At 44.2% G+C, this 22345-nt stretch overlaps 1 protein-coding gene across 3 annotated transcripts in view; it reads right to left on the reverse strand.

Moving 5' to 3' along the window:
- SLC30A10 (solute carrier family 30 member 10) overlaps nt 1-22345 on the reverse strand; it is a 46562-nt gene that overhangs the window by 14928 nt on the left and 9289 nt on the right. Inside the window, exon 1 of one of the 3 annotated variants that reach the window (XM_008268414.4) lies at nt 583-1661. The exons of 1 other annotated variant lie outside the window; for it this stretch is intronic. In XM_008268414.4, the coding sequence (XP_008266636.3) occupies nt 583-1216 (634 nt within the window). In that variant the 5' untranslated portion in view covers nt 1217-1661. Of the gene's footprint in view, nt 1-74; nt 383-582; nt 1662-22345 lie in introns of those variants that run through there. One more of the 3 variants, XM_070054953.1, reaches the window with a different exon arrangement.

Consider the following 22345-nt stretch of genomic DNA (forward strand, 5'->3'; position numbering starts at 1 on the left):
CGGTTATTTTAAATGCCTCCTAGTTAATGGGGAGCCTTACCCTGCGCACAAACTCCCCAAGCCCAGAGACCCACCTTTGAACTCCATTCACACTTCCTTTCAAATCAGAACATCAGAAAGGCAAATGGGAGTCCAACCTCACCCTCAAAACCGGTCAAACCCAAGGCTACAGAGGATGGGGATGGGGGAGGGAGAGAAGCAAAAGTCCAGAGAGCAACTAATAAGTGGGGGGCAGGGGAGGCTAGCGGCTGCTCTCTGTTGCCCAATAAGGCTGCGCTCAAAGAAAATCAATGCCACACAGAGAGACAGGAAGGGACAGAGCCTGAGGGAGCTGGGGAATGAGGAGGGAAAAAAGAAAAATCGTAAGAAATAGGTTCAGTTAGCCGGAAAAAAAGGAAAGCATCTTGCAAAAGAAATAGATGGGGGAAAAAAAAAAACCACACGGGGCACGGCCGGGGCGGGGGTGATATGGGCGGGGGCGAGCTGGGGAGAAAGGGCGTGGAGTGAAGAGGAATGGACCAGGCTGTGGGAGGAGGGAGGAGGCAAGGGGATAGCGGTCCCAAGGATGCAGCCGAAAGGCACCTGCTACGTTGGAGAACACGGTCGACCCTTTCTCCTGCTTCCTATCGACCGAGGTCCCCCGGAGAGTCAGAGCCGAGTCCAAGCTGGGGGCTGTGGGGGTCGCCGCATGTCGCGGGCCCTCGGCGCCCTGGGGCCCCTCTAAAGCATCGCGAGTGACACCCTCGGCCAGCGGCGGCCGCGGGCGGCCCCGGCGCCTCCTGACGCAGCAGGCGAACCAGGAGGCGCAGTCCTGGAAGATGAGCAGCCCCACCACGTTGACCGCCAGTCCCAGGGCGCCGACGATGAGCACCAGCTTTGGGTCATCGATACGCTCGGGCCGGGCGAGGCGCAGCACGGCCTCCACGAAGATGGTGAAGCAGAGCGCGGTGAGGAAGACGGCGTTGCTCAGCGCGCCCACCACCTCGGCGCGCGCGTAGCCGTAAGTGGCGCCGAGGCCCCGGCGCTGGCGCCGGGCGATGTAGCCGGAGCCCAGGCCCACACACAGCGAGATCAAGTCGGAGAGCATGTTGAAGGAGTCGGACAGCAACGCGATGGAGTTGCCCAGGTAGCCCGACACCAGCTCGGCCACAAAGAAGCCCACGGTGAGCACGAGCATAAAGAGCAGCCGGCACGTCTTGCCAGAGTAGCGGCCCATCGCGGCGGCAGTCGGCCAGCGGGACCCGGGCGCGCCCGCAGCGCAGCCGCAGCCGCAGCAACAGGTTGGGGCGCGGGCTGGCGCGTACTCGAGGGACCCGGCACCGCCTCCCCGGCTTGGCGCGACGGCCCTGCCCTGCGCTTTTTATGAGGCGGAGGCACAGCGCCCCCAGTCTCCGCTAGGCCAAAGTCTAAGGGAGTGGCCGCGGCTGTGGTGGTATCTGAGGCACCCTCGCGCCACCTCCGCGGCCCTTCCTCTACCCCGTGGCCCCGGCCTGACTTGGCAGGTGGCCAAGGGCCAATGTCCCTCGGTCGGCGAGCTGCAAGGCCCAGGGGCGAGTCTGGGTGTCTTGCAATGCTTGTAGAGCCGCCTGCATGCAGCCACGAGCGCAGGGCGTTCCCTTAATGACCCCCGCGCAATGACCAGCACCCCTGACGGCCGTGGGTGTGCTCGCTGTGGCGGACGTGGACACCTTCACACTGGCTACCGTGCCTATCTCCTATTAACCCGGCGCACCGCCCCAAAGCACTAAAGGGCCAACCCTGCCCCTACAGGAGCTTCCTGCTTGTCATCGTGTACATTAGCTCATCCCTCGCTCGGAGCCTGCACTCCACTGCCACCCGTGGCAAAGCAAGTGCATCCTCTCCGCTTCCTCCCAGACTGGTGGACTGGTTCCATTGTCCCCTCGAGGCACAGCATCTTTCCGGTTCCCCTTTTTCCGGATCTGTACCTTCCCGGGCTCATTCAGCATGTGAACTGCAGGCAGTCTTCCAGCCTTAGTGCGGGTCACACTGGGGAGCCTGGCGCTCCAGCCCAGCATGCCAAGGCTGCAATAGTTACAAGTCACTTGGCCACCAGAGCAGCCAGGCTGGCCCTCTCCGTGTACAAGTCTTGGTCTCCACTGGACAGCATATTCTACTCTCACCACTGTGCCCCTGACAGCACGCCCTGACCCTCTTGGTCCACTTGACTGACCTCCGTGAAGGTTTATTTCAAGTAAAGACTCTCCTGTTGACAAAGGCTTTGTTCCAAGTGAAAATTATCCAGAAGGGAACTGGCTCCAGGACAATGGAAGAAGCTGGTGACCAGCGCGTTGAAGAGGAGTTTTGGCTGTGGGTCGGTTCAGGACGCTGATGGGGAGTCCTCGCAGGTTTTATACTCAAATATTTTTGAACGATCTGGAGGCTCAGGGATTAAACTGATTAATGTGGTCATTTCTAGTCTCTCTCCCTCATCTCTAACCCCTGAACTTTAACTATTCTTAAACACACACACACACACACACACACACACACACAATCTGTTCTTGGGTTGGAAATGAATAAAATGTCTCACTCAAAAAAAGCCACAGAACCCAGTAGCAGAATATTCCCATTTCTAGCCCTGTTCGTTGCCTGAGCCTTGTAAAGCAGAACCCCTTTTAACAACCTCTGAGGACCCTGAACATCTGTGCTAAAGCACCAGTGATCCACAGGTCCTGCCTTACACCAGATGAGCCTCCATACTAGGGGAGCTGATTAAACTTTCCCTTTCCATCCCCAGGGAAAACTCCTACACTGAGAACTTGAAGAAGTGATCATTTAAAGTATTCTCTAAAAATTAATATAAGAATGATAATAATGTAGAAGAAGTAAGAAGATAGAGACTGGATGAAAGTTTTGAAACTCTTTGGAATTGGGCAAGTTCCTTGATCACCTGGGCCTGCTTCCACTACTGTAAAATGGAAATAATAATAATATAATGAGGATTAAGTGAGTTAATATGTGGAAAGTGCTTATAACCATGCCTGGCACCATCAATGCTAGCTGCTAGTATTACCATTTATATTACTGTTAGTACTACAACACATTGTAATCGAATCACTACTACTGAACAACACAGATCACACTCTAATACACAAGAGATATACATGAATACTGTACCCACCCGCCAGGTTCTGGCTCATGCTGTCTCTAAACTAAGGAACTTCTGAAACATTTAACATATGACAGCAAGCAAAGCAATCAAAGTAAGAGAGGGAGACCTTTTGAGACTCTCCCAGTGGGGCTAAAGTATTCCTTGATAATTGTGTTTCTTTGTCATTCACAAATGAAAGCAAAAGCCTGAAATCAGCAAAAATATATCACTGGTGCCTAATGCCCAGTCCTTGTCCTAACCAAAGGCAGATAACAAGAACTGTATGACTGCCTCGGGGGTACAGCCTATAGAACTAGAAAGCCAGACACTAAGGAAGTACAGGGAGGAGCAGCAAGTATCTGAGTTCTCCTGACTATAAGAAAGGATAAATATTGCCAGATGGTGGCAACAAAATGCATGACTGAGGTAAATAGAAATACAGATACAGATATGCTCTAAGTGACTGACAGAAATTTAAGCTGCATTTCATATCTTATAAAAATTATGACATTTCAATAGCTTTTGTCAATTGAACTCTTATTGGGCCTAGCCCTATGCTGAGTGCTTTATAGGCATTATCTCATTTCATCCTTTCAATAAACCTATAAAAATAAGTATAATTTTATAGATAAAGAACCTGAAACCCACTTAAAGAAATTTGCCCAAGATTATACAATCAGTAAGTGAAAGACATGTCATATGATGTAGGCATCAAACCCTACACCTTATATTCTTTATCCCCACATTAGAGTAATTTTATCTTTCTTTAATCGAATATGTTTCTTAAGATTATTCTTTGAAACGTAGAGCAACAGCGAGAAAGAGAAAGAGATATCTTCCATCTGTTGGTTCACTCCCCAGTGACTGCAACAGCCAGATATTGGGCCAGGTGGAAGCCAGGAGCCAGGATCTTTATCCAGGTCTCCCACATGAATGGCAAGCCCTCAAGTACTTGAGCCATCTGCCACTGCTTCCCTAGGCACATTAGCAAGGAGATAGTTGATTATATTTAATGCTTTTGTTCTAAACAAGGGATTTTTAGCTCATTTTTATTGGTGCCAAACTTGATATTTTACAAGTCATAAATTCAGAGATTATGATACTAAAACATTCTTTGTACACTGGTATTTGACCCAGAAGGTTATGGGCTGTTTTGTTTTGTGTTTTAGTAATTGAGAAAGTAGCTGCTTTTGTTTCCATGTTTTGGTTCTAATGACAAGAGATAATATTCCTTTTAGGGAAGAGAATGGACATCTTGTCCAAAGCACCACATTCTTAGAAGAAAAGGAAGCTCTTTCCCAATAGCAACAGCTTCCAAGTTTTATATACATCATCAGAAGTTAGGGGTTTCTCACCTATAGCTCAGCCCGGAAAATGCAGCACATAAACACTGAGATGACTTGAACAAAAGGAAACCCATCCTGAAGTAGCTGAAGAATCTCATGTATACAGTCAGTTCTTTACTGGTGAATTTATATGGCATTTATGTACATTTGTAACAGTTTGTACAGAGGTACATTTTGTGCTGTAAAAGCATACATTTGCTCCTCAACATTTTTCAGAATATGAAGACATTTCAAAAAGTTAATGGAAAAATGGAGTTAAATGACAAGTTTATTTTGGTGCAAAAAATACTGTAAGTCCCTGCATATTTTGTTCATAATATACAGTTCCTATCAACTTTTTTGAAGACTTTTTATATATTTCACATTAAATTTAAGAGATTCTTGACTTCACATCCTTTTTTGTTAATGCTAGAATCCAGAGATGAGAAAAAAGACAATATACAGTAGCTAGTAGTCAACACCATCTTAAACAAGGTGTGGATAAAAGAAATAGCAGCACTGACAGAGAAAGAAGCAGCTGTGATGTGATTTAGGGCTGTGCCCATCAACTTGCCAAGTGTCCTTCCCTAAAGATACTTCCATGACTTCTCTACAGTTCCATCTGTTCTTGTGCAAAGGGTATGTCTACTCCTAGCACTGTACCTAGAAGTGGAAGGAATAAAATACCTCCTGTACCAACATGCTTGTTGAGAAAATACTAGCCTCTGTGATTTTAAATTTTGCAGTCTTTTTAGGAAAGTATGGAAAGCAGAGTGGTATAGCAGTTATTAATCTGAGTTCTAGAGTAAGACAAGTGGACTAAACTAAAGCTCTGCTGCTCACCAGTGCTCATGTGACCTGGGACAAGTTCCTTATGGCTTTTCTTTCCTCAACTGTGCAATAAGGATAATGATGGTATCTACCTTCTAGAGTAGTTATGAGACTTCAATGAGAAAATGTATGTAAATCGATTAACTTAGTGCCAGTTTCTTAAGGAAAGCTCAACAAGTCTTAACAAAAAACAGGAAACAGGTTTTGGAGCAACACAGATCCAACTCTGGCTCTATCAGCGATTAGCAAGTGGGCAAGTCATTTAACTTCTCTGAGCCTCTGTGTCCTAATCTATATTCTAGAGATAGAGCTATCACTCCCACACACAGTGCTTGTGAATGTCAACTGAAGGACCATGTGCAAAGGACCTATCTTCAGTATACAAGTACTGACAAGTGGGGGCTCTTTCCATAAACTTCTAACTTCATTTCCAGAACTATTATTGACCTCTAGGGAGTAACAATGTAGGATTCCTTTCACAGTTATTTAAAAATAAGCATCCTATTTCTAATAAGATCGTGTATTTCCCTTTTGATCCAGATAGTCCAATAAGCTTAATTATCTTAGAACTAATTAGTTATTGATTATCAAAATATTTCACAAATAAAAAGATATTTAATATAAAATCTTTTACAAATCTCAATCCAAAACCTCTCAGTTACCATTGCTATACCTCTTCGTTCATTGCAACTTATTATCTATTAGTCAGAGGACTAATTAGGCAGAAGCCTAGAGAAAGTTAGGGTAGCTATGTTTCAGGGAGATGTTATCTTCACAAATTGAGAGGTTGTGTTGAGTTGACAGGAGGTCTGGAGGAGATAAGAGTCTCGATCTGTTATACAAAGTTATTAATTTCCCAGTCTGTAAAATGTGAATAAGAAACTCATACTACTTAGTATATGTCATTATTTTAAACATCAAATAAGATAATGAAGGCACAAGCTCCTAGACAAATAAAAGGCACTATTATTAGAATCAGGAAGCCAGGGACCCACAATCTACATCAGACCTAGAAAGCAAGCGCTCCATTTGTAGCCACCAGTAGCTGAAATATGTCAGCTAAGGTTGAAGACTGCCTGAAACCTGCTCCATGCTTCCTTCCAGGAAGATACTCTGTCCCCAGGGAAAAGCAGAGTGATGTTGAAAGAAGGGAAAGAGAGAGAAAGAGAGCTCTTCCATCCACTGGTTCACTCCCCAAATGTCCCTAACAGCTGTGGCTGGGTCAGCCCAAAGCCAGGAGTCAGGAACTCCAGCCAGATCTCTCACAAGTACTTGGGCCATCAGCTTTTCAAACAGATAAATCTTAAAAGTAAAACTTAAATGTATGTCTGATCATGCAACTTCTCTGTTTAAAACCCTCCCCTATTCCACAAAACCCAAACCTCTTACCTTGTTGCACCACAGATTTTTCATAAACTACCTATATCCATTTTTTCTTTTCTTTTAGCAACTGAACACTGAGTTTTAGTATAGTACATTACTGAGTATTCTCCTCACTTTTTTTTTCTGCTCAACTAAATATTACAATTTCTGTCTTCACTTATCTTCTCTTGCATACATTGTAGCCATCTGACTCAGTTTAGGCCTAGAAGCTGTAAAAGGAAATGTCATGGGATACTTTCAGGGATTTCCTTAAGTGGAGAAGACATGCTCTGCTTTGCCTTCTTCTCCATCATGCTTCCTGGAATGTAAATGTGATGGCTGGAGCTCTGACAGATATCTTAGACAATAAGATAGGAACCACATTCTAGAGTAGGCAAAAAAACACTTTGGGGTGGTTGATGAGGGAAAACCTGATGACCTTAAAGCCATATACCAGGGGCCGGCGCCATGGCGCACTAAGTTAATCCTCCGCCAGCATCCCATATGAGCGCCGAATTCTAGTCCCGCTTGCTCCTCTTCCAGTCCAGCTCTCTGCTGTGACCTGGAAGGGCAGTGGAGGATGGCCCAAGTGCTTGGGCCCTGCACCGGCGTGGGAGACCAGGAGGGGGCTCCTGGCTTTGGATCGGCACAGCACCGGCCGTGGTGGCCATTTGGGGAGTGAACCAACAGAAGGAAGACCTTTCTTGCTGTCTCTCTCTCTCTCTCACTATCTATAAATCTACCTGTCAAATAAATTTTTAAAAAAAGCCATATGCCAGCCCAAGGATGTCTTACTTCCAAACACTGTTTTCACAAAAGAAAATAAATTCCATTATGTTTAAGTTACTAATATTCTGGGAGTTTTAGTCACACACAGATTAACTAAAACTAACACAACTGGCCCATAAGTTAAAAGTGGGTCAGCCTGCCTCTCCATGCTCAAGTCTGTCACCTTCCCTCTTGCTCACCACCTGTCTTCTGCCTGTTTCTCAAATATGTCTATCTCATCCCTCTGACAGTAGTTGCCCTTGCTGTTCCCTCAGTTTGAAATGTTTTCCCTGTTCTCCATGTTTGAATAATTCTCCCTCTTGAAGCCTTCCCTAACCACTGCACCTGAATGACCAACCTGATGTCACTGTTCTGTTCTGTTTAGCTCTCTTTCCATTATATTCTCAGCTCCTGACACTGTGCTAGACATACTCAGGTATTCAATAATCAGGTCTGGAAGAAGGAAAAACTAAAAGAATGAATGAGTCTGATATTTCATCTGTTTACTGTGGAGAGTAAAGAAGAGGTACAGTTCGCATTGTCTTCAAATGATGCTATGATATAATGACATCCAACATTATCACTGAATAAATAAGAGCAGATACATGCAAGTTAAACCAAATTGCCTATTTCTTCCTCCCCTGCCTCGATGAGTTCAATTCAACAAGTATTTGAGGGCACCTGCTATGTGTTGGGTACTGGGGAACACAGAGGTAAATGCCAGTGTTCTTGTTCACAGACCCTTTGAGGGAATGATAAACAAGTAGATTCTATTCATCTTGATAGTTACTGTGATAGTTAAGATATGATAAATAGGAGCTGAATGCTTTGGAATATGTGTAACATTTATGAACACTCATGGGCCACACACATCTTGGAAGGGCTTTCTATGCCTTTCTAAGGATTTTGGAACTTAAGAGAAGCCACAAAAGGATCATCATAATAGGAATGCCTTGATTGGATCTATGTTTCAAGAAAGATGAGACTGGCACCAGCACAAAAGATGAGCTGAGGGGACACAACTGAAGAAAGAGGGCAACCAGGGGCTGGCACTGTGCTGTACCAAGTTAAACATCTGCCTGCGGTGCTGGCATCCCTTAGGGGCACTGGTTGGAGTTCCGATCCTGCTCCCTACTGATGGCCTGGGTATGTGGTAGAGGATGGCCCAGGTGCTTGAGCTCTTGCACCCGCAAGGGGAACCGGAAGAAGCTCCTGGCTCCTGGCCGTTGCAGCTATTTGGGGAGCAAACCAGCAGATGGAAGACCTCTCTCTTTCTTTCCCTCTCTCTATCCATAACTCTGCCTAAAATAAATAAATAAATAAATAAATAAATAAATAAATGGCCGGTGCTGTGGGGCAGCAGGTTAACGCCCTGGCCTGAAGCACTGGCATCCCGTGTAGGTGCCAGTTCGAGACCCGGCTGCTCCACTTCCAATCCAGCTCTCTGCTGTGGCCTGGGAAAGCAATGGAAAATGGCCCAAGTCCTTGGGCCCCTGCACCTGTGTGGGAGACCAGGAGGAAGCTCCTGACTCCTGGCTTTGGATCGGCACAGCTCTGGCCATTGCAGCCAACTGGGGAGTGAACCATCAGAGGGAAGACTCTCTCTCTTTCTCTGCCTGTCCTCTCTCTGTGTAACTCTGACTTTCAAATAAATAAATAAACCTTTTAAAAATTAAAATAAGTAAATAAACAGATAAAATTTTTTAAAAAGGTGGCAACCAGCAAAAGCAGCTTTACAACAATGCTGACAAGAGATGGGAATGGCCATCTGAAAATGAACAGAAGAGGGCAGACCAGAGGACATTATAGAGTATAAGTTACAGTGCTTAGAAATGCAATGGGTGTTCTAGACTGGAATTGGTGGAGAGGAAGAGTTGAGGCTGTCTGCTGGGCTGGATTGTGGGTGACTCAGTACAATGTCATCATTAGCACAAAGTGAAGAGGAGGAGGCAGATTTCAGAAATTGTCTCATAGACATTCATTCAATGGTTCATTCACTAGGCATGTATCAAGTACCCACTATACATCAACTTGGATAGAGCACTGAAAGAGATAGACATGGACTCTTGTCTCCTGCAGGGATGCTAACACTTGACTACCCTGAAAGGAGTGAGAGACATTGTGACAGGGAATGTGAGGGTATGATAGGACCACAAAAAGGAAGCATTTGCCTAGGGTTGGGTGTCAGGGAAGGCCTCCCTAAATAAGTGGTGATAGAAATCTATGGCATGAGGAGAGTGGGCACAGAGCAGTCAGTGGGGCATGGCGTGTTTCAGGAGGAGAGAATGGCATGAGCCAAGTCCTGGAGGTGATAGCAAGTGATATAAATGAGGAGGTGCAAATTCACCAGGACTAGAGAATGGAATTTGAGTTGATGGAATCAAAGTAGATGACGCTTCAGGTAAGTAAGAAATGGACAACTGAGAATCTCATAAGCAGGGTAAAGAATTGGATCGGCCGGCGCCACGGCTCACTAGGCTAATCCTCCGCCTTGCGGCGCTGGCACACCGGGTTCTAGTCCTGGTCGGGGCGCCGGATTCTGTCCCGGTTGCCCCTCTTCCAGGCCAGCTCTCTGCTGTGGCCAGGGAGTGCAGTGGAGGATGGCCCAAGCCCTTGGGCCCTGCACCCCATGGGAGACCAGGAAAAGCACCTGGCTCCTGCCATCGGATCAGCGCGGTGTGCTGGCCGCGGCGGCCATTGGAGGGTGAACCAACGGCAAAACGAAGACCTTTCTCTCTCTCTCTCTCTCTCTCACTGTCCACTCTGCCTGTCAAAAAAAAAAAAAGAATTGGATCGTTGGGAGCTGTGTTCAATTCTTGGCTCCAACTCCTGACTCTGGCTTCCTGCCAATGCAGACCCTGGGGGCCAACAATGATGGCTCAAGAAACTGGGTTCCTGTTACCCACGTGGGAGATCCGGATTGTATTCCTAGCTCCAGGCTTTGGCCCCAGCCCAACTCCAGTTCTTGTAGGCATTTAGGGAGTGAAAGAGTTAGGGGTTTCTCTCTCTCTCTCTCTCTCTGTGTCTCTCTCTCTCTCTGCCTCTCCTCTCTCTGTGTAACTCTGACTTTCAAATAAATAAATAAATCTTTAAAAAAAAAAAAAAGAAAGAAAAAGAAAAGCTCCTGGAATGGCTGTAACTTAGTATGCCAAAGGAGAGGGAAGAGACCTGAAATCAGAGAGGCTTCCTACACTGGTGGCTCTGTCAAAAGGAGAACTAGGAGGAAAAGGCCAACATTTCAAACTGTTTCTGAAGCCTACCCTGGCCTGCCTCTATACGTATAATAACTGGCTGACCACAGAAGCCAATGCACAGCTGCACTCCGCCCCCCCCCACTGCCTTTTTTAGGATATATTTAGGTTCACAGCAAAACTGAGTGGAAAGTACAAAGTTCCCACATAACCACTCCCCACACACACCAGCCAATTCCACTATGGACATCTGTCACCAGACTGATACATTTGCCATAATCATTAAACCTACATGGACACATCACTGTCACCCCATGTCCATAATTTACATTGAGTACACTTTCAGTGTTGTACATTCTGTGTGTCTTGACAAATGAATAATTACATTTATCTATCATTTTAATACCATGAAGAATAGCTTATTGCCCTAAAAAAATCTCTGTGCTCTGTCTTCATCTTTCCTTTTTTCACTGTCTCCATTATTTTACCTTTTCCAGAATATCACAGAATTGGAATTAGGTAGATGACTACACTTTAAAAAAAAAAAAGATTTATTTGACAGTTTGTCGCTCCCCCTCTTCGCGGAGGAACGACACAGGACCCTGCGTTGTTCTTTTGTCTGCTCAGCCCATCCCGGGTTTGCTGCTGGTTCTTCCCGGGTTGGCTACCGTCCCTTCTACCTCCGTGGAAGGGCGGTTCCCCCTGCCACTTTCCCCACTTCCGCGGGGGAGCGGCACACCGCCGGCCGGCTGTCTCGGGGGCTGCTCAGGTGTTCCTTCAGATAGATGTTCCCCTTAGATGTTCCTGGTGCATGTTGTCTCTCTCCTCCTTTATAGTCCTCTTCCACCAATCCCAACTCTGCTACCCACACGCCGAGTACGCTGCTCTCCTCCAATCAGGAGCAGGATCAGCTCCTGCAGGTCATCACTCAAGTTGGCAAGAGGCAGCTGTATAGAAGCTGTTTCCTCCTCTCCCAGCGCCATATTGTGGGAGAGCAGATGCATAGAATAAGTCTTAATTCCAGTAACAGTCTAGTCCGAGTTGCTCCCCACAACAGTTGGAGTTACAGAGAGAGAGGGGGATGAGAGAGAGTGTGTGTGTGTATGTGTGTGTTTGTGTGTGTGTGTGAGAGAGAGATCTTCCATCTGCTTGTTCACTGAAAGAGAAAAAGAGAGAGGGAGAGATCTTCCATCTGCTTGTTCACTCGCCAGATGGCCACAAAGGCCAGTGCTGTACCAGGCCAAAGCAAGGAGCCGGGAGCTTCATCCCAGTCTCCCACGTGGGTGACAGAGGTTCAAACACTTGAGCCATCTGCCACTGTTTTCCTAGGCCATTAGCAGGGAGCTGGATTCCAAGTGAAGCAGTCAGGACACAAACTGGCTCCCATATGGGATGTCTGCATCACAGGTGGCAGTTCTACCCACTATGCCACAACACTATCTCTGATGGCTACACTTCTTAAAGCTTGATGTAAGCAAAGAACTCAGAGAAACTCAAATGCTTTTATGCAGAGGAAATGATGTAAAGCATTAAAAACAGCATTCCCAGCTCACATAGTCCATCCCTATAGATGGCACACCGCATTTTCAGAGGCATTCCTGACCAAAAGTAGCTAGGACTCACAAGGCATGACCACCAGAGGCATTCCCAACCAAAGGGAGCTAGGCCCCACAAGGCACAACCACACGTGGTCCTTCATGGTGGGCTTCACACAGGCTCACTTTTCTGGTGTTACACTCAGAACAAGTAGAAAAGTCACTATGACTGTGTTCTTGCTTTAGAGGAAACTGAAGTTCATAGACGTCAGTAGCTTGCTCAAATTTTCCAGCTAGAAAGAGTGAAATGATATCAGAAACTTCAGGAAGTTTAACTTGGCTTGGACTATCAATTCTGCCAACTCTGACACTTGCACAATTACAACAGCTTCTGCTATGCTTATAAAACATCAAGTATTGGTTCTTTGGAATTAATCGAGTATCTTTATTCTGATAATTTCTCATATGATTACCTCATTCTGTTTACCAGTTGATGCTTTTTCATAGTGGAGATGCACATCGTTTACTTACGCAACTCCCATGTCCACTGATGCCTATTTAATATTCCTTTTTAGAAACGTGTGCTTTCTCCTTGTTGTCATCATTATTGTGAATGTTTGGATAAATACTGCTCTAGGGAACATCCTTGTGCATATATTGGTGCTCTGTTTTTAGAATATGTATGATAAGTTTCTAGATGTACTGAGTCAGAGTATGATCACTTAAAATCATTTACAGCTATTACCAGATTTACATAAAAATATGATATTTATACTCTATCAAAAGTATATGAAATTTTGTTTCTTTTATTTTTCAATGTGTTGCTGCCAATGTGTAAGAATATAATTGATTTTTTTTAATTAACCTTCTATCCTATGGCCTTGCTAACTTCATTTATTAGCTCTTACATCTGTTTCATAGATTTCCTGATAGTTTCTAGATAAACAACTATTCAGTCTGAAAAGACTATTTTATTTCTTCATTTTATTAAAAAAAAGTATGAGAGTTCCATTTCCACTGGGTTTTTGACACCACTAGTTCATGAGTTGAGTTTTTAAAATCATTTTGTGGGGATGATTTAAGCTTATTCCTCAATTCAGATGTTCTCAATAGTATCTAAAATATTTACGTTCTATTCTATATCTATAGTTATTAAAGTGGTTTAGCTACAGTTCTATATTTAAGTAGCCTGGTGACCACCAACTATTTTCACACATGGTTTTCATATCTATGAGTTCATTTTGAATCAGTTTGGTTGACTGGATTTCATCTCGTCCTTTTTTCCAAGGATTCCTGAGTTTTACCTGTATATAGGAAGGACCTTTAAAAGTTTATGGGAAACATGTAATATGAAAAAAACTATATGTGGAATTCAAAAGGTTTTTGCACCATAATAAATTTATTTTTAATTTCATTTTCCACAAACTTTTTTTTTTTTTTGACAGGCAGAGTGGACAGTGAGAGAGAGAAACAGAGAGAAAGGTCTTCCTTTGCCGTTGGTTCACCCTCCAATGGCCGCCGCGGCCAGCGTGCTGCGGCCAGCGCACCGCGCTGATCCGATGGCAGGAGCCAGGTACTTATCCTGGTCTCCCATGGGGTGCAGGGCCCAAGCACTTGGGCCATCCTCTACTGCACTCCCTGGCCACAGCAGAGAGCTGGCCTGGAAGAGGGGCAACTGGGACAGAATCCTGTGCCCCGACCGGGACTAGAACCCGGTGTGCCGGCACCGCAAGGCAGAGGATTAGCCTAGTGAGCCACAGCGCCGGCCTTCCACAAACTTTTTAAAACACCATTCTATATTTGATAATGTCTTCATATTGCCATTTATAAATAAACAAAATGCAGTTTAGAACTTAGGATTGTAGTTTATGTTTTCTCTGAGGACTGTATAGACATCTGTTCATCATATCTTGGCATCATACGTGGGAAAATCAGAATCTGGCTTCATACTTGTTCCTTTGTAGAGGACAGGTTTTCTTCTGTCTGTTTGCTTTTGGGATGCTTTCCTTACCCTTGGGACAGAAACTTCTACATAATACCTATATTAATTGTTTGATATCAATTTTCCCTTCTGATGCAGACTTTTATCTTCATTTTATTCAGACAAGGTCTTCTATTATGTCTTTAATTATTTTTCTGGCACATTTATCTGCTTCTACCTTAGTAAACACCTACTGTGTATATACTGTGAGTCCACTATTTGTTGTTTTTTTTTTCTTTTTGCTTTAAATGCTTTGGTCAATTTCACCAGCCTGCTTTCAATATCATTGATTGTTTTCAATAGTGCATATTATATGTCTCACTTCTTTCCCTATGGGTTTCATTTCTGTAATGTTTTGTCATCTTTGGTTTCTTTCCTCTCTGCACTCTGCAGTTCATGTTAATCATTTTATCTCAAAATTTCTTCTCTTTCCTGAGGTACTTTTTACTTTCCCATGTATTTTTTCAACTGCCTTTTGGCTGATTCCATTTTTTTTTAACACTGTCTATGTAGTATCTCCATATAGTTCCCATACTGGACCTTTGCTCTTCATTATGACTCTTTGGGTGGGGTACATATATCCAAGTCTGCTACTCAGATAGGAAGGGAAAGGGCGAGTGGCCCAAAGTATAAGTATCTGGTGACTTCAGATTAGCTCTGTTGACTCAGAACTTCCATAACAAACATGCTTCTTTCCATTGAGATAAATAGGTCACCCTGGTAAGTGGCCCACATGGTTCACATTGGAACTACCCACTCACAGTTTTGCTTGTGTTAAAAGGACCCTCTATTACCGAAGATTCACATTTCCACGAGGCTACCTCCTCAGGAACAGAACTCTTGGTTTCTTTTTCTGCCACTTTCCTGACTTTTCCCAGAGATGGGATCACTTCTCTGATTAGTAAACTTGGGAGAAACAGTGTAACATGCTCTGCCAACATCTCCTGGGATTTCTTTTTCACATTTGCCATCCCACAGAGACCTGTAGGCTCTGCCCTGTGGAGGGAGATCTGGGACTTGGTGGGTGAATTTACTTCTGGGGTGAGCTATTAGGAAACTCTTTGCCACTACACATCTAGCCATATCCTTCAATATCTTTAAGAAAGTTGAAGTTTAATGCTCAACTGCCATCTATACCTTATCTATCCTTGCATCCAAACCTAGGAACATAAGAAAGGGGTATTATGAGTCCCACAAGCCCTAGCATAATGCTGAGTTATCAGGAACTTTGAGAAAGATAAAAATGAATAGCTAGAGGCCAAAGTAACATGGATATTGAGCTTTCAGTGACGCCATGGCAAGAGCTATCAGGTTTAAATGCTCTTGTAAGGGTGAACCAGGCACTATTTTGACCCCAGCAGGAGACACAGCAGCTTACTGCCTACAGAAAAAGAGCTATTTTAACAGGCCTTTGTGTAACAGGAGTTGTTTCTGGTTATTTATTTAATTTGAGAGGCAGAGATCCATAAAGAAACACAGAAAGAAGAGAGAGAGAGTTCCCATCTACTAGTACTCTCCAAATACCTACAATTGCTGGAACTGGACCAGGCCAAAGCCTAGAGCTGGGAATTCAATCCAATTCTCTTCTGCATAGATGGCAGGGACACCATTACTTGAACCATCACCTGCTGCTTCCCACAATCTGCATTAGCAGGAAGCTGGAGTTAGGAGATGGAGCTAAGAATTGAATTCAAGTACTCCCATGTGGGATGTGGATATCTTACCTAGCATCTTAACTACTTGGCTCACCTCTTCATGTGATTTTTTTTTAAGATTTATTTAGTTGAGAGGCAGTTATAGACAGAGAGAGGGAGAGACAGAGGGAGAGGTCTTCCATCCACTGGTTCACTCTCCAAATGGTCACAACAGCCAGAGCTGGGCCGATCCAAAGCCAGGAGCCAAGAGTTTCCTCTGGGTCTCCATGAATGCAAAGGTGCATCTTCCACTGCTTTCCAAGGCCACCAGCAGGGAGCTGAATCAGAAGTGAAGCAATCGGGACTTGAACCTGCACCCATAGGGATGCCTGCACTGCAGGCAGATGCTTAACCTACTATACCACAGTGCTGCCATGCATGTGGGTTTTTAATGTTGGGTTTTATTATATGCTTCGATCTTACTGTGCAAAGAAAATGAGAGCTAGAGGAAAAGCGAGTTTTCCTGAAGCTACAAAGATGCAAAAAAAGAAAAGGAAATGCACATTTATCAAAATACTCTCAAAAGGGGAATTAGGTTAGATCAGATTAGGGACTGGGAACCCAAGAATGCTTTCAGAGGCAAAAAGGTTTCAGCTGGCCAAAGGAATCTGGAATGTACCTCCCCCAGTACAGGAGGAAACCAAACTAAGGCAGCTGTTAAAAGTCATCTTCTTAAAGCTATGAATGTTATCCAAAATAAACATAATTGTGGCATAGAGTAGTTATCCCACGCCTGTCTCATCATTGTATGTTGGATGTGTGGAGGGAAGATCATTTTTTTCTTTAGTTCACAGATCCTCAAGTCATTGGGAAGGTACTTAAGGAGATTTACATGAGGAACTACACCTGAGGGCCCAGTTAAAATGACACAATCCTGGGGGCAGGTGTTGTGGTGTAGAGGGTTAAGCTGCCACCTGCAGTGCCAGCATTCCATGTGGAGTCCTGGCTGCTCCACTTCCAACCCTGCTAATGCACCTGGGAATGCAGTGGAAGATGGCCCAAGTGCTTGGGCCCCTGCACTCATGTGGGAGACCTGGAAGAAACTCCTGGCTCCAGCTTTGGACTGGCCCAGCTCGCTCCAGCCATTGCATCCATTTGGGTTGTGCACCAGTGGATGGAAGACCTCTCTCTCTGTCTCTGCCTCTCTCTATGTAACTCTGCCTTTCAAATAAATGAAATAAATCTTTAAAGAAAAATGACAAGATCCTGGACATGGAGATGATGCCATGTGGAATGGGATATTAAGAGTATGGGTGACGAGTAAGTGTGTTTTGCATATGAAAGTGAGGTGATATGGTGCCCAGAGGGCAAACTGTGCAGGTGATTTTTGTTATTGTTTTTCTAAGACAACCACTACCATAGCTCCTATTCCTTGACATTCCTTCCATCTGGAGGGGAGGCCTCTGGCCTTGACATTCCTTCCATCTTGTCACTTACTTGCAATCCATGGACTCTGAGGCTGAGTCGGGAAAGGCAATGATGGAAGACTCACTCACTCATATGTGATGCCCTGCGGCTACACTAGTATGAGATCATGTATGTGAATCACATACAAGCCTTACAGAGAGGTCATGTAGTGATCTGGTCAGCAGTCCTAGGATGGTGAGACCTTCCAGCCAAGTGCCAGATATGTGAGTAAATGAGCCTTCAAGTGACTGCAGCCACTGGCCACCAAATCACTCCCAGTCATGAAATCACCTGGGCCATCAAGTCAACCCCAGTCATCAAGTCACCCCAGTCTCTGAGTCTTCTTGGCAGAAGCCTCAGACATCATGGAAGGAAATTCGCTCTTCCCACTGTGGCCTTTCCAAGTTCTAACCCACAGGATCTCTCAGTATAACAAATGATTATTGCTTTATGCATTACGTTTGAGGTGGCTGTTTCACAGTAACTGGAAGATAGAACCGCTGTGTGAAGGAACAGCCATATGAAGTGTTTATAAAATTTGGAAATACTCGAGAGGAGAGGCTCAGGAATACTAGCATAGAATATTTACAGTATTATTAGATGAGATGCAAATTAAAACTTTATTGTTGGACAGAGGTTTCCCATTCCCTGAATAAAAAGGTTAAGAAACCCAATCAGAACTCTAAGGACAGGCACAAGGAGGATGGGACATCCTGAGAGGGACTGAGACAGGACAATAACAGTTTGAGTCCAGGCCTGGGGGAGATCTTTGGTTTGGTTGGAAAATGCCTTTTGAGTGAGATTATCCAACTGAGAGAGGTGAGAGTTGACAAGATGTGTTTGCTTTTGGCAGACTTATAAAACACTGACTTCATTTCTCTCTGTGTGATAAGAAAAAAAATCTGTTTGAAAAACAAATGTCTGACCCAGAAAACAATGTACAGAGTCAAAGGAAGAATGTTCAACAAAAAACACCAGCCATACATGTGGTAGAGAAGAAGGATTAATTTAAAAGGACTTGATTAAACTATTAACAACCCAACAATCTCCCCGAGAAGAGACAGAGAAAACACAGAAGGAAATGAAACTCCAGAATCCCGTTTCAAACTTCAGAACAAAAGATATGGTAGACTCATATATTTGCAGCATTCAAAAGCGTCGGAAAGACAACATCTGGAGCAGCGTAAAATAGGAGCAGGTACAAGAAGATAAGAGTCAAAAATTCCAAATGGCTTCAGAGGGACAGCTGTTTGACATTGCAGCTGAGACACTGATTAAGATGCCCATATCCCATATCAGAGTATAACTAGATTCAATATCCAGGCCTGACTCCTGGCTCTTGGCTCTGGCTTGTTGCTAATGCAGAGCCTGGGAATCAGTGGTGATAACTTAAGAAGTAGGGTCCTAGGGGCCGGCGCTGTGGCTCACTTGTTTGATCCTCTGCCTGCGGTGCCAGCACCCGACATGGGCACCGGGTACTAGTCCCGGTGGCTCCTCTTCCAGTCCAGCCCTCTGCTGTGGCCCGGGAGGGCAGTGGAGGATGGCCCAACTGCTTGGGCCCCTGCACTTGCATGGGAGACCAGGAGGAAGCACCTGGCTCCTGGCTTCGGACCAGCACAGCACCGGCCGTTGCAGCCATTTGGGGAGCGAACCAATGGAAGGAAGACCTTTCTCTCTGTCTCTCTCTCTCTCACACACTGTCTATAACTCTACCTGTCAAATAAATTAAAAAAAAAAAAAAAGTAGGGTCCTTGCCACCCATGTGGGAGACTCTGAGTGAGATTCTGATTCTTTTGTGGACTCAGGAGGCTTCCATAGCCTTGGCAGCTCATGACAAGAGCCTCAGGTGATCACTGACATCATAAATAAGAGTGTCAATTGGGAAATCAACAACAGGAGTCACTGTGCACTTGCTCCCCATGTAGGACCTCTGTCCTTAATGAGTTGTACTATGAGAATTAACAGTAAAATTTGTCTTCAAACAGTACTTTATACTTTGTATGTCTCTGTGGGTGCAAACTGTTGAAATCTTTACTTAGTATAGAGTTGGTCTTCTGTATATAAAGATAATTAAAAATGAATCCTGGGGCCGGCATTGTGGCACAGCGGCTTAATGCCCTGGCCTGAAGTGCGGGCATCCCATATAGGATTTGAGACTGGTTTGAGACCTGGCTGCTCCACTTCCGATCTAGCTCTCTGCTATGGCCTGGGAAAGCAGTAGAAAATGGCCCAAGTCTTTGGGCCCTGCATCCGCATGGGAGACCAACAAGAAGCTCCTGCCTCCTAGCTCCTGGCTCCTGGCTCCTGGCTTCGGATTAGTGCAGTTCCAGCCATTGGGGAGTGAACCAGTGGTTGGAAGACCTCTCTCTCTCTCTCTCTCTCTGCCTCTTCTCTCTTTGTGTAACCCTGACTTATAAATAAAAATTTAAAAAAAAATAAAAATAAAAACTCAATGGATGGGCTCAGTAGCAAAATAGATAGAGGAAAGAGTTAGTGAACTTGAAGATAGACTAGTAGAAAGTATCCTGAACAAAAGAGAAAATAGAAAAAGATAAAAAATAAAACAGAGTCTCAAAGACCTGTATGATCAAAACAATTATAAAGGAGAAAAGATAAAGGAATATAAAGAAGGTGAGGTTTCTACATTTGACTCAAACTGGTAGCGTACTGTCACAAGTAGTCTGTGATAAGTTATATATGTGTAATATAGTACCTAGAGTAACTATTAACACAGGAAGAAAATCAGAATAGAATTCTAAATATTGTTCAAGAAAGGCAGGAAAAGCATAACAGAAGAATGAAAAATAGGAGTAACAAGTAGAAAATTTAAAAATTAAATGGCAGACTCAAGCCCTAACTACAATAATTGCATTAAATTTAAATGGTCCAATACACTAATTAATATTAGCAGAGTGGCTAAAAATTACCCAACTACATCCATGCCATGCAATAAAAAGAAGCTAATTATTGACATATGCAACAATTGGATGGATCTTAAGATCATTTTGCTGAAAGAAAAAACCAGTTTCAAAAATTGCACATAAATATTCCATTTCAATCACATTAATTAAATAGATGAATGGCATGGAGCTGAAGGATGATATGATTATAAAAGGGAATACGAGAGATGTCTTTGTGGTGATATACCTTGATTTTGGCAGTGGTTACACAAATCAAAATTGGTGATTAAATGGCATAGAGCTATATGCATACATTGTATGAGCATCAATTTCTTTGATATTGTACTATAGTCCAATTGGAGCAAACTGGATAATGGGTACATGGGACACCTTTGTATTATTTTTATAGTGCATTTGCTTACTTGGTGTACATTTTTTTAAAAGATTTATTTATTTATTTGAAAGTTGGAGTTAGACAGAGAGAGAAGGAGATGCAGAGAGAGAGAGAGAGAGAGGTCTTCCATCCATTGGTTCACTCCCCAATTGGCCACAACGGTCGGAGCTGCACCAATCTGAAACCAGGAGCCAGGAGCTTCCTTTGGGTCTCCCACATGGGTGCAGGTGCTCAAGGACTTGGGCCATCTTCCACTGCTTTCCCGGGCCATAGCAGAGGGCTGAATTGTAAGTGGAGCAGCCAGGACTCAAACAAGCACCCATAAGGAATGCCAACACTGCAGTTGGCAGCTTTACCCGCTGCACCACAGCACCAGCCCTGGTGTACATATTAGATTTTATTTATTTATTTGAGAGATAGAGCCACAGACAGTGAGAGGGAGAGGAGACAGAGAGAAAGGTCTTCCTTCCACTGGTTCACTCCCCAAATGGCCTCAATGGCCTGAGCTGTGCTGACCTGAAGCCAGGAGCCAAGATCTTCTCTCCTATGTGGGTGCAGGGGCCCAAGCACCTGGGCCATCCTCAACTGCTTCCCCAGGCCACAGCAGAGAGCTGAACTGGAAAAGTAGCAGCCAGAACGTGAACCAGCGCCCACATGGGATGCCATCTCTACAAGCGGAGGATTAACCCACTGCACCATAGCGCCAGCCCCACCTTTGTTTTATTTTGCAACTTGCTATGAATCTAAAGGTATTTCAATATAGAATTTCAAAAAACCTAATAGCAAGTTATGAGCACCAAGCTAAAAAGAAAAAGAAATAAGTGAAAGAACTACCTAGAGGGGTTGGAGCTGTGATGTGGGGACCTGCATCGTGTGGCCACTGGTTCATGTCCCAGCCACTCTGCTTCCAGTCCAGCTCCCTGCTAATGTGCCTGGGAAAGCAGTGGAAGATGGTTCAAGTCCTTGGGCCCCTGCACCCATGTGGGAGACCTGGAAGAAGCTCCTGGCTCCTGGCTTCAGACCAGTCCAGCTCCAGCTGTTGTAGCCATTAGGGAAGTAAATTAGAGGATGGAAGATCTCTCCCCCCACTCCCGCCCCAACTCTCTGTAACTCTGCCTTTCGAATAAATAAATCTTTAAAAAAAAAAAAACTACATAGAATACAATATATTTTTCTATGTGGAAAATATGGGAAAAGAATTTACAAAACATAGAGATGAGAATAAGCTCTAATACTATCTAATTAGCATTACAGAAGGAGAAACAGAAGGAATGGGAAAGACTAGAAGGTCTCATTTCTGAAAATCTTTGGGAACTTAAAAAAGATACAATGCTTAGATAATGATTCCTAGGTAGGATAAAGAAAAAGAAATTTACACGTTGAAATTTTACAGAAAAACTGATGAACAGCAACACAAGGAGGATATCTTTATAAGGTAGAGAATATAAAAGTGTTTATACCAAACTTGTACAATTTTCGTTGTCCTGAAGGGATGACATCCATTCTACTGGAAAACAATCCAGGATGAAACTAATGATGGAACCTTAACTCTACCAGGCATGAGACCAAACGCAAATTGAGACCATCCTCGACATACAGAAAAACAGGATTTTATGGTTTTATATTGACTTCTCTGTTGGTCTATCCTGTAAGTTAACAATTAGGGATTTTGATTCCTTTGGATATTAACTCACAGGGTCAAAGATATTTAATTTTAAATTTTAATTTTTGCTTCATATCTTAGTATTAGGAGAGGATTCACATGTGGAATATTTTTATATTGCTGACAGGAGGTTAAATCAATGCTTAACAACACCAGCATCCCATTTCAGAGTTTTAGTTCAA

Source organism: Oryctolagus cuniculus, chromosome 13 (genome assembly GCF_964237555.1).
Source record: "Oryctolagus cuniculus chromosome 13, mOryCun1.1, whole genome shotgun sequence".
Classification (NCBI taxonomy): domain Eukaryota; kingdom Metazoa; phylum Chordata; class Mammalia; order Lagomorpha; family Leporidae; genus Oryctolagus; species Oryctolagus cuniculus.